Genomic DNA, 18543 nt, shown 5'->3' with positions numbered 1-18543 from the left:
AGAGTTGTATGCATTTAAAGTCTGGAAAATTAAAAATGGGACAAAGTTCAATGGAAGATATTTTTCCTTAATAATTCCAACAGTGATTATATTTTCCCATCTATATACTTCTAACTTTATAATTCTTCGCTTTGTTTTTCTCTTCTTGAAGCAAAAGGGATTGCACAGTTCTACCAAAGTTTACTCTTTCACAGGAGAGAGAGCTAGCTGGCACTCTTTAAAGGTATTAGGATGCTACTTTTTATGATCTATATTTCAAATTCACAATTAACTTCCCAATCTCAAAGCTAAACCCCGAATCTGCTACTGAATATGTATATCCATTTAGAGGTTACATATCTCAGGGCACCAAATATCAAGCCTTTTCTTTTTTAAATAAAACTGTGATTATTGTGTTTAATATGCAATATCACTTTTTTCAAATTAAAAGCAAGTGAAACAGATTGAATATATTAATACTTACTTCTTCTTCACAAACCTCCCCCCCTCCCCCACTAACTCTTGTCTTATAGTAGATATAAGTGAGTAGATAATATTTAAAGGTACACAGTACTTAAAAATATGACAGTAGCTCAAGCAAAAGGTATGTCACTGTTTGGGGAAAGTCTCTTGAATCATCTTTAAACTTCCCCGAAAAACTCTGCTGTAGACATAACTTCTCTGAAACAACTGCTAGGAAATTGAGTTTTAGCAAATCATTGGGTGTAAAAGATGATTTCCAAAAGCAAAACCCAAGTTGGTACGATTTAAATGTTTGCAATGGGATGCTTTCTTTCCATGCACATTTCTTTGTTAGAATCAGTGATCTGTTTTGCTTAAACTTTTAAAGGACCACAGCCTGGGCTTGTGTTTGATGACCTGCACAGAGCACGGGGGTTGAAACTACATATCATTGCGGTCCTTTTCAACCCAGGCCGTTCTATGATTCTATGATATGATTCTGCGACATTCAGGTTGGAAGGCATACCAGTAGATAGCCTAGTAAAGCCACCTGCTACTCAAAGCACGACCATCTTGAATTGTCTCACAAAATTATTATATATTTAACTTTGAAGATCCATCTTTCATCCATGACCACTAAGATTTTCAATTTAGAGAGATAAACATTTAAGTTTCTCTTTAATTACTGGGACAAAAAGGAACTGGAACAGCAGTAATTTTCATAAAACAGAAATCCTACAATTCTATCAGTACTAAAAACTGCCCAACATATTGAGACATCATTTTCCTTTGCAGAAATTCAGCCCCGGGACTTCTGAATTATGCCTTTCATTGGTTCTGTCTTGATTGGCCAGAGAGATAAGCAAAGAAACAAATTCTCCAGTTAATGAAAATGATGTTTGACATCAGTGGTCTCACAACCACTTCAACTGAGAGACCCTCTTGCCAGAAATAGCCTACCTTCACAACACTACTATGTGCAAATTCTCTGGACCGAGGCTTGCAACTGAAATGTCACGATCCTATTCATGCCCATCAAGCAGCAAATCCCTGAGAATACCCACATTGCAGACTGGTTGATAGCTCTTTTACATAGCTGTGTTTCAGTAAAACAAGGCAACTTGCCAGTCAGTTCTTATGCCTCATCATGCGACAAAGAAAGACAAAATAAACTTGTGAGGTGTGTTGAAGTACATACTTTGCACCCATCTCTTCTTCCAGACATTAATCCTGCACAAAACATTCTAGCTGTGATAATTCCATATGTGGAATGACACAATGTTTGGTCAATAATTTCTACCTCTGCTTTCTGAAGAATTGCAGCACCTTCATCATCTGGAAAACAAATTGAAAGATGATTCAACAGAGCTTAACATATTACTTAACTATTGAAAGCAAACCCAGGAAGACTTCAGAAAATACCGCGTTATATGTTTGAACTCCAAGCTATTCCAGATTCCAAATAGCCAACTGTTAAAGTAAGGAAAGCCACTTCTAAGTATCATGCATCTATATAATGTGGCCTTGGCCTTTTAACAAGGTTGACCAAAAAGCCTTTTGTAAAAAAGATTTCCTTCTTTGTCCCTTTTTTTCTTTCTTTCCACTTTGGAAAGAAAATAGGACTTTCTAAAGGTATTTGGACTATAATAAGATAGATTTGCAATCAGAGTTGTCCATGGAGTCTAACCACCAGTACGTGCAGCCAGTGTACCATCACCCCATCCTTTCCTTCAACTCTTCTCTCCGATATTGTATGGCCAGAAAGAGGGACAAAAGGTACCAGCATTTGTGACAAGGAAAAGGCAGCTTGAGACAAGGTGGTGAGAGGGCCAGGCCTTCCCCTGACACGGAGCAGCTCACTGTTATGTGGGGCATCCACTCGGTCAGTAATATGACCATTTTATCACACCACATCCCGAGGATAGCAGGTCAGCATCTCAGGACTGTTCAGCCTGCAGAGGTTGAAGGCAGGAGGCCTTAGTTTAGTTTAGCTTAATTCCCCTGCAGCAGGCAGGGAAAAGTCCATTTAGGCATGTTAATGTATCTCCAAGAGTAACAAAGTGGAAAAATGATGCTGTATGACTCAGAAAGTGCAGCTTCCTTTACGTTTTATTTATCTAGAGCAGGAGCACTCAGGTCTTCTAGATCCACAGGAGCAGTAGCCAATTTTCCTGAGTAAATGAAGGTATGTACATACCAGAACCTACTTCCAGAGGGGAGCAAATTGAAAACATTACAATTTTCTGCATGCCTCAAAAGCAGAGGCAGGTGTCTTGCACACAAAACTGCAGCTGAAGGTATTAAACTCACCCACTTCCTGCTTTTGGCCCCAACCTGTTATCCAGCACTTCTCACCACTGCGAACTTTGTGTGAGAAAGGAGGCACGCAGATCGGCTGAATGATATGGCTCATTGTATCTGGCCACGGCTTGCTCAGCTGCAGCAACGCAATGTCATAGTCATAGTTCCTGCTGTTGTAGTATTCGTGAACAATGATCCGTTTCACTGCAGATACAAACTTTGCACGGCCTTGTATTCGCATCCCCAAGTGAGCACGCCATGCTCTGGGGTCAGCCAGCCTGGTTGGAAATAATAACACATGCCAAATCTTCAAAAACATGCTCCAAAATGCACAATCTACCCCAGCAGTGGGACATGCAAAAGGAGGGCACGTCATCCTTCAGTCCAGTTCAAACTGGAAGCTAAAGGTGTTTCAGGACACTAGCAATGTCTGGGACAGAGTTAGGAGGGAAGACTGCTTACTTGCTCCCTTGAAAGCAGTGAGCTGCAGATACAAGCCATTCTTTTGATATCACTGATGCCCCACAGTATGCAGTTCCCACAAAATGGAGGCTGACCTGCCAGGGCCATTCACCCTCCTTAGTGTTTGTACCGCCCACAATCCGAGAGATGAGATTGCCACTCTTGCTGCTGCCGCAACCTGCAAGGGGTATTTCAAGTTATTGCCTCTATCCCATGAGAGTGCTCCCCACATAGGGTATGAAATAATCACAGAATCACAGAACTCCAAGGGTTGGAAAAGACTCAAGAGTTCATCAAGTCCAACTACCCTGCTGAAGAAGGTACTCTACAAAACATATTAAAATACAACATTATTTGAAGTTCATTTTCTTATCCTGCTTTAATCAGAAAACTCCTCCATTCAATACTATGTTCCTGAAACAAGAAGTGGCACCATGAAAAAGGCACTGGCATGGGTAAGTTTCTTTTCTAGCTCTGCCACACAAGTTGGCTTCAGTCTTTCTCGTGTCAGAAATGTCAGAGCATCCATTGATTTAACAAGCAGCACAATTAATATGGTAAAACAGACAAGTCTTCATCTCTTTCTCCTACTATTAGTCCTGACCTGAAAGGAGTCCTGGTGGTAAGTAAGCTCAGTAGCACCTACACACTTACTTCCAGCAAAAACAGTGGGAATGGTGTGTTTACAGTAATAGCTACACATGTGTAATTTGGTCATGTAATACCTCAGAAACCAACTGGTCCAATAATTACTTCGCTTGGAGACAATTGAAGGTCTGGAAGTGTTATATATTACTAAGTGCGAAGCGATTAAGACGTGCCTCAGCACAAAAAGCTTCGCGCTAATTCAGAGAGCAATGGAGATAGACCCTTCTGCGGGACGTTGTGCTTCTGCTTCCACAGGCTGATACCAGCACTTCCCAGCACACAACCAAAGAATCAAAAGCAGCATTAGTATTAAAAAAAAAAGAGGCACATAGCTTAAGATTCATACTGCATCCAAGGCAGGTGCTGGCAGGTTTGACATACAGCTACTGTGGCAAGAACAGCTGAAGGCCAAACAAAATACTATAGGACATTCACTTAAAGCAAGTGAATCCTATCCCATTTTTATTCCTACAGCAGTAAGAATCACCTGTCTATTTTATAACAATATGAGCAAGAAGCTTGCACAGATATTTCTGTAGGAAGGCTTGAGACTAGAATCTAAACTGATGCTGTGAAATAGAGGTCTTTCCCACCAAGAGACAGATAAGTTAACCATTTTTGTTTCTTACTGCACCTGTGTCACTCCTGCAGTCTCAACACACTCCAACTCCAACAAAAATACCTGACTCTGCTGCAGTAAGAATATTGCTTACCAGCTGGCCAAGTTCATTCTGCAGTTACCCTAGCTTCCCTGCTGAAACTTCCAATACCTGTAAACTGCACCTCCCACAGATACTGCAACCAGACCTGACGTAAACTGATAGCTGACTGCTATCCCACTATCACCAAGTAGATACAGTAAAAACCTCACTGCGTGCTGCATGAGTAATACATACTCTGAAAGAGGAAGAAAGAAAGGGCTTTAAAATGGAAAATGTTCAAAGTACAAAACAGCAGGAGGGACTTACTACAACTGCTTTCATCACTTCCATCAGTACAATCCACAGTCCCATCACATTTTGCATTTTGTTTCTTAATGCATATGTTATTCCTGCACTTAAATGTGTGGTTGGTGCAAGGAATACCTGAAATAGTTGTGTGGAAAAAGAAATATGAATATTGGAATGGCTTTACATGTAAAAACACAGCTGCATAGGCAAAATTAATGCATGTATCAGTAGACTGGAGAGAACATACCAAAAGCACTTTGCTTAGAATGGCTTAATCCAGTCTTTAAATTAAAGAAATTATTCAAGTAGAGCTGCATCTAAACTAGTGCCTGTACACAGATTGCCACTCATTTGTTCCCAGAGGACTAGTGAACATAAATATATTAGCAAAAACATGCCAATAGAGTAAGCGCTAGGCAAAGAAAGGAAGAATATTCAGTACTCTGGAGTGGAACCTCCTCTATATCTCAGCATTACATAGGAAACAAAACAAAAATTGCAGTGGAAGCAATCTACTAATTGTATCCAATACTACTACATTCCCCATCTTGGAGTTTTTTCTCCATGTCTCACAATAAGGGATGTACTCCAAGGAATCTATTTTTCTTCTCGATAGACAGAAATATGCTGTGACCATTTACATGGATTGTCAAAGTTGATAAACAGCTGATAAACATTACATCTCTTTAAAAATGTTACTTGCAGCTCTTGCTAGTGGGGCTCCCTTTCACATGCCAATTTGTCCATTTGTTCTGAGAAGTTAAAGAAACAGCTGTCTCAAATCATTCACGTTTTGCCAAACATAAAACTTCCACAGCGTTTTAAAAGCACTGGCCTCAGAACTCTGAAAACAGTTCCAAAGAAACAATCCTTTTTCTTGATATTTTACATATGGTAAAATGAGTCCAGGAAATAATTTGCCAAAGATTTTACTTTAAGGAGATAAAATCTGGGAATTAAATCCCTAGATCCACATCCCGCACCCACAGTAGTTAATTCTCATGTCTCATTTCACTGAAACAGATGTTGACTTCACAAAAAATACCACAACAATTTAGATCAATAACTACTTGTTTACAAGCATAACAGAAAATTGAACAGAATTATAAAGCCTTTGTTAGATTTACCTCTTAACTCTTCATATACTGCATCTGGTATTCAAATCAGGATGGAATAACTAATAGCAGAAAAAGAATAGAAAAAAAAAAAAGAACCAAGAGAGAAGCCTTACTGTTGGTGCAGTTCTGCTCATCTTCTCCATTCTCACAATCATTTACTCCGTTACAGACAAGCAAGTTATCCTGTATCTCAAAGCTGGAGTTACAGTTCCACTCAGGGACAACTTTAAAACATGAGTCAAGTCAGTTACAGAAGCATTATCACAATGCTAACACTACGCTTCTGGCCATGACCAGGGATCACTGTCATAGCTTCACTGCACTACCAGGATGATTTAAATGCCACAGTACACATGGAAAAAATAAAGTGCAAAAGACTTCAGTAACCTATGCTAGTTCACACAGTGCCCCAGGTGGAATGGCTTGTGCTCTTTCAACCATAGGTATTTATTACCACTCTCATCTACTGTGTCCAACACAATTTGCCATCCCCACGTGAAAATAATTACTCCTGAAATAGAACGGAACTTCATGTTTATCAAGCATTTACCACAGGAAGAAAACCTAAGATACAATCTCTTACAACCATTTTTCCATATTAATTTTTTTCCTCTTGCTTTTCAATAGCATACCTTCTCCATTCCAGTTTTTTGTAAAATTCTCAAGACAAATGACAGCCTGAACCTGGACACAAAAAGTCAGAAACATCTTTCTTTCTTTCTTTTCCTAAAAGAGTTTTCAGCTTTTTTTGTTTGCCTCGTAAGACCAGAGAATACATTCAGTGGGTTTTCTAGTCTAGATCTCTGGTAATTGAATACAAACCACAGAAGAGTTCATCACTTTCGTCGAAGCAGTTGTTTACCCCATCACAGCGCTGCATCTGCTGGATGCATAAGCCAGTAGAACACTTGAAATATCCGGGTGGACATGCTGGAGAATTAAAAAAAAAAAAGACAAGCAAAAATTTCTACTTGCACACCAGTTAGAACAAGTGGTTGGTTATTCAGCATACTGCATTCATTACCTAGCACTCTCTGTAGTAACAGGAAGATTGCAAACAGAACTCTGGCAACGAAAACAGGAAAAGCAGACTTCAATTGACTAATATTCATCATCCAGTAAATTAAAGTGGATGATCTCACATTACTTCAGATTTTATTACATGGGAAGGAAATAGCAAGCAGAGCTACTGGTGCAGGCAGAATGAAATGCGAGGCTTCAGGAGTTCGCCAGGCTTACTGCATATGCATGCTCTGGCCATGCAGGAAGCTTTATGGACTGTGCAGAAGATAACACATTCTATATGTATAGGAAACCAGAGCATGCTGCACACGATCATAAACCTTAGCCACATAGCCTTGACAATCTAGAAAAGATTCCTGGTTTGCTGGCTACTTAGCTTAGAAAGATTAGCAGTAAAAAATTAATATCAACACAGTTTCCAGCATAAACATAATTAAGTCTGACCAAACATGATAAGTTCATAAGGCTAAAAATGCAGAGATAGCTTGAAAGAGATAAGAATTGATCTTACGCTGGCTGATGTTATAGCTGCCATACTCCACCAGAAGGGGCTTCTCTGACACCTTTGAACTGCACTGAAGCTCAATGTTAACAGCAGAGCTTGCAATGTGGAAGACTGTTTGGTGATCAACATAGAAACCGCAGTACCTAAAAAGGATCAAGAGATTGCTAGAACAACCTGCATCAAAATTGCCTTGCATCCAATTTAAGCATCACTGATATTCAACAATACATACTAGCATACCTTAATTAAGAACCAAAATCTGGAACAGCATCCAAATTCCCTAAACACTAGTGTATAATCAATGAATATACAGACGTTATAATTATGAAACAAACAAGAGAGTTTGGCTAAGCAGGTTATTATACCAAAAAGAGAATATGTAGAGCGCTTATCCTTGTCGTAGGCTTGCTGTAAAACTGCAGAGGAGGGATCTCCAGAAAGAGATCCTTTCCCAGTGGTAGTCAGCTCTTAAGTGGGTCTAGGAAACGTGCAGCCAGGCTCCACTTCTTCCAACAGCACAGCTGAATTGCCTTCACCTGTGCTCCCAGGGCTGACTCTTTGCTCGCCTCAGGTGATCAATCAGAGGTTCAGACCGTGGTTCAGCAGTTCCTATACAACTAGTGATCCTTAATTTCTCAGTACAATATCCTCTTCGCATGCAAGCAGAATGTTTTACCAGAAAGTCAAGAGCACTGGAAACGTAATGAAGAAATTTGTTGTCAAACACGGTACTTCCATCACCACTGCTGCTAACTCTTTTCAAAAGATTTGAATTCTTGGGAAGACACAAGCAGTTTGGTGTGAAGGGAAATGTCACACAGTGGAGAGCCAAGTTTAATTGCTCTCATTTTAAGGACTGCCTCTAAAGAAGAGTGCAGAGTTTTACCAGGATAAAATTGGTCTGACAATTTTGGGGGTAGAGTAAAAAAGATGTAGAGAAATTGAAAATATTTCTTCTTATCCGTTCATCTTTCATTCATCATTAAAACTGCAGAATTTAACTTTTGAAATTCATATCTTCAAATATCTAGTCTAGATGAAAAAGTCCACTGGATACACATCTAACTTTGAGTTATCATTCAGCAAATAATTTCCTTGGACTTCTTTTTAGGTATCCCCTAACTCAGAGAAACCTAAAAGCTCACAGATCCCAAGAAACATTTAATCCATTCACTGCCACTTTCATCAAAGATGCTAAGAATGTTGTAGCAGGCATTTAGATACTACTCTATCTGAGGAGGAAATAATAATAATAATAATAATACAAGAAAAAAAACCAAACAAATACCCTCTTTAAAAGGAAGATGTTGCTGGATAGGATTTGAAAACTGAATACAACTTTACATGTGGTAAAACTGACAATCGACTGTTTAGGCTGTACTACAAGTAGAGCTAAGCTCCTTTTTCTCTGCCTGAACAACAACATCAAATAAAACCAAATACATCACTTACAAGAAAACCATGTGGCTTCAAGTCTCTTGTCAAAAAAAGTACTTATTAGTCTAAATAGATAGAAAAACAAAAGCATCTGTAATAGTTCTTAGCACATTTAGCATATACATTTGCTTGACAGCAGTGAGAAGTCACACAGTATGTTTAAAGTGAACTTGAACGCAAAATTAGTTATTTTATTGTTAAATAGACTGATGCAGTCTTATCTCAACTATCCCTTCTGCATTGCTTATTTTTGCAATGCAGAAGGGATAGTTGAGAATGGAGGGAAACTACTGCATTTCTTCAGAGCAGCACTTCACATCAATAAACGCAGGCAATCTCTCTGTCAGTGCTAAAGCACTTTATTATTCAACACCTCTAACTAGGAAAAGAAACATATTTTGTATATTCCCTGGAAAAAAGACAAGGACTGAATGTAACCATGCAGTTCTTGTCTCTGGTTGCATGAAGCTGACTCGAGAAGTCAGAAGAAACTTCATCTGCACCATCTTCATAAGTCCATTCTTTATGTTTATATTTATTTATGTTTTCAGCTGCCATTTCAGGGAGCTGAAGAGTTGTTGTTCTGTTGTTTTGTTTTCTCACAAAAAATTCAGAGCATGCGCTGTTTTGTAGTTCTTCAAAACTAACCCCTGAATACATTTCTGAGGGTCATACTGTGACATTTGATTCTGTGAAATGTTTAATGAATAGGCTTATTTAAAAGTGGGTCTTTTGTGGAGAAAATTCTTGTAATATGAACTCATCATCAGATTTTGCCTTTATTTAATCCATCTCTCAGCAATCTCTAAAACTTCAATTTCTTCCACTTACGTCATAAAGAAGACCAAGAGAAATCTATAAACACACCCCATGTTGTCTGTTTTTACCAGCTTTTTTCATGTGTGTGTCATTGGACCACCAATTCCCATTAAGATACAATGTTAGTAGCTTCAGGCAAACTGAATTGTCTGTACAGAAGTACAACGTGGTATCAAAGAATAAGGAAATGTTTCTTCCTCTACTTGTAGTTTTAGTAATGAGTTCAGAAATTCACTTTCAAGTCTGATCTTACCGATGTTTCCATTTGAACAATTAAAAAAAAAAATTAGAATTCAACCTCCCAAATTTAACCTATTTTAGCAAATTTTGAATCGTAAGAGACACAAGTGAAGTATTTCTGTCTAGTGTAAACTCTTGAAGGAACCATGGTAGTGATAACAAAGTTTACTTTGGTAGTGTTTGTTTAATAACGAATGCAGAAGTACTTACATGTGTTCATTAATTTTCCACCATCCTCGCTCACAGCCTTTAATATTCTTCTCACTGATGGTATAGTTATGAAACTTCAGAGCTATACCAAGGTTCTTCTGTGGAGTCTGTTGTGAGTAAGAAGGATAGTGCAAGGCAGCTTCCTTTTCCTTTTGTGAACATAGCTCATGATAGCCTTTAGATTTATCTCAGCAGTTACAGTGCTTGGCAGTGCCAGGCTCTGGGAGCTGTGCTGACTTCCCTGACTCAACATCCAGCACCTGAGACACCTGACAGCTATTAGCCCTCAGTCAAAGCAAAGGCTGGCAAAGGGTCACCACAGCTGCAGGCTTTCTTCCCCTCTAGCCAACAGCCCTTTCATCTTCAAAAAGCCACTGTCCGTAGATAGAAGGCAGCTTTTGTGTCAAGATCAAAGCATTCAAGTGCATCCAAATTTACTTGCACAGGGACAGACAGCCACAGTGGATTGTTAGCAAAGACACTGCACCTGTGCCACCTTTGAAATGCTAGGACTTATTTCGACAATAACATGGTAGCTTTTTATAGCAGATGATCAGCCAAGGACTTGCTAATATTATGGAAAATATTTTAAGCCTAGCAGTATCGTAAGAGCTAATTGTAACTTCCTTTATTAAAAGAAACAGAACTTTTTAAGAAACAATGCTGCCTCTTGCAAAAGCAAGGGCTGAGTCACAGCAAGAATCAAGAAATGAAAATTTTTCCTCCTTTCTTACAGAAAATACATAATGCGGAAAATTTCAGCATCAAACTTCAGGGAAATTAAACTGTTTTGAGAAAAGAACACAGACAACTCCCAAGATTTATGTTGGCAAACTGTACTTCAGAAGTTCAGGCTTAAGTTTAGCAAAAAGGTCATCACCATAATTTTCTAGAGGAGAAAAAAGCTGCAGATCTTGGCTAGCTAGACATCATTCAAATGGTACAATTCAACATGGGTAACTAGAAGCTAAAGTAGGATGACAGGCAGAGTAGAACACATTTTATCCATTATCCTGTTCTCACAGAAAAATCTGTGATTGCAAACAAGTACCAGAAAATTTCCCCAAAATCCCAATCTTGCAGTTTGTTTTATTTTCCCAATTTGGACAGCTGATCTTGCTACAAAAGAGGATGTAGTAATACATTTTATTCATAACTTTAGAAACACCACCACTCATAAAGAAGGAGGGCAACACCTTAAAGAAAGAACAAGTCATCAAAACCATCCAGAAATCCAAAAAGAGCTAAGGCGGAATATAAGTTTATCCATTTGAAGGTCAACGAAGAAGAAACATTAAAACAAACTGTGATTTCTGGAATTTGAACTACTAAAAATGACTAAAGTTTGCTATAGTCAATCACAGGATGATTGTAATGCACTAACTTGACTTGACTGTGAAGGGCAAAACAAAACCAAAGATCATCTCATAGCAGAAAATCTACTATCAGATTTCTTGGATAACTGGAAAGACTAATGTCATCAGAAAATGGATAATAAAATTATCTTAAACAAAATAAACTTCAAGTTATTTGTGTTCAGGAAAGTGGCTGAAAGATAAGTAGAAGGATTCTAAGAAAAAGTAGTCCGTGGGATTGCGTTGTTTGAACAGACCATCTTAGAAGAGAACAATTTATTATGCATAATGAAAATAGACTGAAAGAAGTTATCAGAGAAGCAGCAATACTAGTGAGATTAGAGGAAAAAGGTTCCTTTTTGTCCTCTTCATTTTTCCTCCAATTTGAGAAGTTTGAAAGAGGAGAAGAAATATTTAATTCCTGCATTTTCTGAAGCAATTCTGCAAGCTAAATGTCAAAATTTATTTCTTCTCAGCTCTTTACATTTGTAATGAATCAGACAACTTAGGAAGAGTTTTTTCTACATTAAGAATAAATGCACTGAAAACGAAACCAAGTGAGCACAGACAGCTATTCAGCTGTGCCATTTTTAGAAACTGCCATATCTATGAGCATAAAGATTACCCTCTTCTCAATTGTTTCTGCTATATTTCCAGTCATTGTGTGCTCAAAAAAAGTAACAGCACTTAGAAAGAAATCTGTGTTACCTGGAAGTTCCACGCACAAAGACATTTTGGAGGGTAATAGCTCGGATAATAAGGACTTGTGATTCTCCCTTCATAGCCAATTTTCTCTTTTGTCACTATGGCTTTTCCACACCCTACAGAAAAAAAAAAGAGGAGGCAAAAGATGGTAAACCATTTACTTCCAGCAAAGCTATTTAGTTAGCTACACATTCAAGTGTTACCAATATTTCACTGTAAAACTGGACAACTTAGGAATCATGTTTATCTGGTTTCAAGTTGTCATGAATTACCCTTTCCAGTGTTGCAGACAGATAAGGGTTGTAAACTCTAAGAACGCTTGCTGAGATTCTGCTTGATGAGAGGCACATGCAACAGAGTAAGCTCATACTGTCCATTGGATATTCTAAGGCTGTCAGAAATGACTGCAAACTTAGGCTTTAGCTCAGAGGTTTGGGAACGACAATGTTTTTTCCTTCTTTAAAGAGAGCCCTTTACTGGGATGTTGACTTCTGTCTTAGCTCCGTGGGAACAGGAGAAAACAATGTGAAGCATTATCAGCCTCCTGCAAGCCAAAATGTATTTTTATAACATACCAATGCATTCAGACAGTTTAAAAGCAAACAAAACCAAACAAGTAACAACGTATCCTGAACATAAAGCTACTTATGATGCAAAATTAATCACGTGCTTTTATGATGGCATTTCAGTGCTTAATCACTCTCACCACTGAAAGTAAGCAGTGCCTTTTTGAGCAGCTTAATTGCAGCTTCATTTCCTCTTTTGGATTGCGTTGTACTTTGTCTTTATGCTACAAGGGTGAGGTTCCATATACACTTTATGATTGTGACTGATTTCTTCAAGCTTAAACCAATAAAAGGCAGAAGAGTCCTAATGAACAAACATAACTGACTCCTTTGTGTTACTGAGGAAGCAGAGACCAACAATCAAATGCAGACAGAGCTACTGAAGCTTTTCTCTCTCAAAGTAATTCTCAGTACTGAGGTCCTTCCTCCTTTAACGTTATCACTGAGACCCAAATCAGGAGAAAGGCCTGAGCGCTGCCACATCTGGAATAACAACTCCACCTACTGGCACACTGCAGTTCTGACCTAAGTTCAGTCAGTGCCGGTTCAGCTTTCTACACTCGTATTTTGCGTAGACTGCTAATCTGAACAGCTGAAATTACTCATGAGCCACTTAGTAATGCAGAGGAGATAAAGGAGAGATAAGAATGTAGGGAAATACTGAGATACAGAATTGTAAGGAGTCATTTATTCACAGTAACGAATATGATAGCCACGTAGGGCTTTTAGGTAGAAAGAATACAGTAAATGCATTTCCACACATAACAAACTCACTTTCTTGCGTAATGACCTCAAAATAGCCATGGAATCCCTTCTGTTCCTTTATATGTGCTGCCTTAAATATTACCAGCATCAGATTATTCGTGGATACAAGTGACACCAAGGAATCAGCTGGTTCGCAAGCCCTATGGGGGGGAAAAAAGGAGTAATTTGCATTAGCAACACGTTGTTCCCATTTTGAGTTTTTCCCTGCTGCAGTGCTCATGTACTTTAAAGCCTAGTTAAAAAAAAATCCATGCATTTAAACTCAGAAGTGCCTCTAATTAGACCAGTTAGAAACACCACTGATCTCTATTGACAGAAACTTAGACTGGCTTAGGCTAGAGAGGACCTGAAAACTCATTTCTTTCCAAACCCCCTGCTGTGAGCAGGGTTGCCACCCACTAGGATCAGGCAGCCCAGGATCCCATGCAACTCATCCTTGGGATGGGGCATCCACAAACTCTCTGGGCAGGCTTATCACCCTTAGAGCAAAAAGTTTCTTCCTAAGATCTAAGCTAAACATCTCTTTTAGTTTAAAGCCATTCCCTCTTGTCCTATCACTATCACACTGTGTAAAAACTTAGTCCCCCTCCTGCTCATAAGCTCCCTTCAAATACTGGAATGCCCCAGTGAGGTCTCTCTGGAGCCTTCTCTTCTCCAAGCTAAAGAAGCCCAACTTATGTGGAAGACAAGTTCTCCTACAGGAAGAAATTATGACATTTTCTTCCAGTTAACATCTGTTTCCCGCTGATAAAGAGAAAATTCCATCCATTAATGCATGAACTTTTCATATTTCATTATGCATGTGAAGATGCACTCTATTTGTAAAAATAAAGAAGAATCTGAAGAATATGTAACAGTTTCTTTAACTTTTCCACTTCTTTACAGGGATTTTAAAATAAAAAAAGAGTATTTTTGGTATTGTGTACATAGAGATCAGAGTACTTTAAACAAAGCCAAAAATAATAATAATCATATGACAAATCTTCAGAAAAGATTGTCAATGAATTCTCAATGAGAACATATACTCACCGATACAGTATCTTATGTTTGATTGGCATCAAAGAGTCATAAATAGTTAGTGAGTCAGTGATGCAGTTATCTGCTTCAATCTGAAGGGATACTACTGAAAGACGAATAAGATAGCCCACTAATGCTATCAGTTTAAGATAGCAGATTGTTCCCCCAGAAGTAGCACGGATATCCAGAGGAAAACGTTCATGTAGATGATCAGCATGCAGATCATATATACAATTTGTTCCTGTGGAAACATCACATTTTCAGCACTGGAAATCTGCTCGAAAACTCTTAAATCCATGCAGAGTACCAAAAAAAAAAAAAAAGCCTAAATATAATTTTGAACTAAAGCAATGTAAGAATGTTTGCATATCCAAATAGGAAAACAAAGTAGTCTGTGCCACTCACTGTTTTTATTCTACTTAAAAGTCTGTGATAAAGAAGAAGTCTATTCATAAAGCTAAAGAGCATGGCAAAGAGTACTGTAAATAAATAGCTGTAAGGGTACTGGTACAAAAGCTCTGACATTTTGTGCAGCACATGTCCACAGTTATCAAAGATCTGTGGACCTCCAAAGGATAATAACAAACAATTATTCCCTGGGAAATGTTCAGATTCACTATTAATACAAGTTGGAAGTGATTCTAGAAACTTTCTTGTTTAACCTCCTGCACAAAGTAGAGCCAAAATGAATTCAGATCAGGATTTTGTAATGTCAAGTCCTAAAAACATTTGCAGTATTAAAAGTCACTGTTAGAAAATAAGTGCTATAAAAAATAGACAATACAACCTAGCCTACACAAACTGTTATTATTAAAAAACAACAACTACAAAAGCCTGTATCATATATTAGACAAAAATCACCAAAAAGTTACCCTACTTACATACAATTTTCAAACTAAGCTGAACAAAGCAAGGCAATCAAGTCAAATATATTGCGGTCTTTGTTTCAATTAAATATGGCAGTCCCCATTCAGCAAAATGCTTAGGGATTTTTTTGTTTGGTCATACCTAGAACTCTTAACATAGCACTTTAAAAGGTGAGAAGGAGCAAACAAGCAAATTAGCAAAAATAAAACTCAGTAAATATTTGCATGAATCTCTACCTTCTAAGGAGACAAGTGTCTGAAATAGTTACATTAGTGGAGCTTCAATTAGAGCACTGAGAAAATTTGTCCTCACTCATCAACTCAGATTGAATGATGGTGTTTTAATTGCTAGATGTTCAAGATAGGAAGAGGCAGGCCTTACCCAACTTCCACTTTTAAGTTACAATCTTGAAACTAACGCTATAAATGCTTGAGAACATTTTGTCAGAATCACATGCCATTCAAGTTCAATTACAGTTATAACTATTTAGAGCTTTGGTTGAACTATTGTTTCTTCCTTTTTCTTTTTCTTTTTTTTTATTCTCTTTCCAGTAACTTTTTTTTTTAATAGTAGTTCTTTCTGCATATTTTCTCACCCCCTAACACAGCCAGTTTTAAACCAACTGAAATTCCTTAGAATTCTATTACTGTCATTATTGCTACAAAGCGAATTGCAGTGTGACTAGCTCATTGCTGGTAAAGAGCGTGACATAGAATTCAGAGCCAGCCCTGGTGTGAGAAGTAATCATAGAGTCATTGAGTCACAAAATGGCTTGGGTCGGAAGGGACCTTAAAGACCATTCAGTTCCACCACCCTGCCATGGGTAGGGCTTCCACGCACTGGATCAGATTGCCCAGGGCTACATCCAACCTGGCCTGGAATGCCTCCAGGGATGGGGAAACCACTTCTCTGTGCAGCCTGTGCCTCACTGCCCTCTGTATGAAAATTTCCCACTTAGCATTTAAACTAAATCTCCCATTTTTAGTTTGAAAATATTCTTCCTTGTCCTACTACTATCTTCCCATGTAAAACTTGATATCCCTCCTAAGCTCCCTTCAAGCTCTGGAAGGCCCCAGAGAGAGAGGTCTCCCCAGACCTTCTCTTCTCCAGAACAATCCCAGCTACTTGAACATTTCTTCATAGGAGAGATTCTCTTGCTCTCTGATCATCTTTGTGGCCTCCTCTAGACCTGCTCCAACTGCTCTATGTCTTTCTCTTGTGCTGAGAGTCCCAGGATGCAGCATTCCAGCTAGGGCCTCACAAGCATAGGTAGATGGGAAAAATCGCCTCCCTCTCCTTGCTGGCCACCCCTCTTTTGATGCAGCCCAGGATACAGATGGCCTCTCAGGCTGCAGGCACACACACTGTTGGCTTGCCTCAAGCTTCTCATCTGCCAGGACCTCCAAGTCCTTCTCCACAGGGCTGCTCTCAGTGAGTTCTTCTCCCAGACCGTACACATACTTGATATTGCCTTGGCCAAAGTGCAACACCTTGCACTTGGCCTTGTTGAACCCCATTAGGTTCATGTAGGTCCACTTCTCAAGCTTTACAAGGTCACTCTGGATGGCATCCCTTCCTTCTGTGTTATTAACAGCACTAGTGAGCCTGATGTCATCAACAAACTTGCTGAGGATGCACTTAATCCCACTTCCATCTTTTCACCATATTCTATAGACCTAAGCAGACATAATCAGGGGAACCTAGCAAATGAAACTGCATCAATATGTATATGATTTTCTGAACCATCATAGCAATTCATATTGTTGTTCTCCTACAACTTCACTAATATAAGCACTACTCATAGATAACAGTTATCAGCTGTGACAGACAGCACTGTTAGTCTTTGAAAGATGTTTAGAACATGGCAGGCCATCCTTACCCCTTTATGTGAAAGATAATAGGTTAAATCCTAATAAATAAATAAATAAATAAATGAATGAATGAATGAAATTTTAAAAACTATTCCTCTGCCCTGGAACACTGAACTGGAAAATGAAATTGCTATGCAAGCGAGCAACAATATATTTAATTCTGTTATGTAATTAAAATGTCCATAAAGAGATGTGCAAAAGAAATATTACAATAAATTGTGAGCTTTGGAATTTGAACTACTAAAAAAGGATTTAATTTTGTCATAGTTTTAGGATTGACTGTAATGCACTAATATAACTTGACTGTGAAGAGCAAAACATAAACCAAAGATCATCAGATGCTACATTTCTCATAGCAGGAAATCTACCACCAGTTTTTTTTCTGGACTAACTGGAAAGATTAATGTCATCAGACAAGGTGTAATGAAACTATCTTAAACAAATGTAAACTCCCAACTATTTGTATTCAGGAAAGCATCTAGAAATATTAAGAAAAAGGATACTAAGAAAAAATAGTCTGTGGGATTGTGTTGTTTGGATAGACCATTTTAGAAGGCAATTATACAATTTAAGTAGGTTGCTCTGAAAGTAACATTTCCTATTTATTACCCTGGAAACTACAACAGATAAAAAGAGCGCAATGACACTATTTGATAGAGTAAATTCACAGCTACAAAACGCTGCTTTTCAACAGAGTCACTACTTTTAGCTATGCATTTTTACCAACGATGAACAAGAGCCTGGACGCTGCACTTGTACACATCTGCATCTGCAGAAGTGACCCACCGTTACCATACGTATCACCTACTGCCTCAGTGTGCTCACATCTACTGTTCGATCTCCATAAACATTCAGCTAGCATCGATGAACACCAGTGGGTACCACTTTTTTCAAATGGAGGAATTTGATGACGTACCTTAGTTTCATACTCACTTCCTGGTCTAGTATTAGATATGGAAGCTGGTGATCCTGCTTGCAACAGGGAGGTTGGAGCTTGATGATCCTTGAAGTCCCTTCCAACACAAGTCATTCTATTCTATGATTCACTGCCAGATCCCATTGTGTGAGACTGCCCCTCTGCTGCCATCTGTCACATGGCAACAAAATGTAAGAGAATACTGACAAGAAGGTTCAGCATCTACTGCCATGCCATCAACATCTGCCTCTGACTTTGTGGGCCAGTATAATAAAATAGGAAGCATTACTTTCAGAGCAGCCCTTATACAAGTTAATATCTCAAAAA

The 18543-nt window shown here is 38.5% G+C and overlaps 1 protein-coding gene across 1 annotated transcript; it reads right to left on the bottom strand.

The window, feature by feature from the left end:
- Positions 1-1516: 1516 nt before the first annotated feature.
- Positions 1517-16946, bottom strand: TMPRSS7 (transmembrane serine protease 7). The gene is made up of 12 exons (XM_010721301.3): positions 16880-16946; positions 14575-14803; positions 13555-13685; positions 12218-12330; positions 10155-10261; positions 7455-7591; positions 6743-6850; positions 6034-6144; positions 4821-4937; positions 3205-3382; positions 2752-3020; positions 1517-1776 (listed from the first exon to the last, which is right to left on the bottom strand). The coding sequence occupies exons 1-12, from the start codon at positions 16944-16946 to the stop codon at positions 1577-1579; spliced, it is 1767 nt and encodes a 588-aa protein (XP_010719603.1). The 3' UTR covers positions 1517-1576.
- Between the last annotated feature and the right edge of the window lie 1597 nt (positions 16947-18543).

This window comes from Meleagris gallopavo, chromosome 1, assembly GCF_000146605.3.
Source record: "Meleagris gallopavo isolate NT-WF06-2002-E0010 breed Aviagen turkey brand Nicholas breeding stock chromosome 1, Turkey_5.1, whole genome shotgun sequence".
Lineage (NCBI taxonomy): Eukaryota > Metazoa > Chordata > Aves > Galliformes > Phasianidae > Meleagris > Meleagris gallopavo.
Note: the sequence above shows the minus strand (reverse complement) of the source record. Positions and strands in the feature narration are given on the sequence as shown.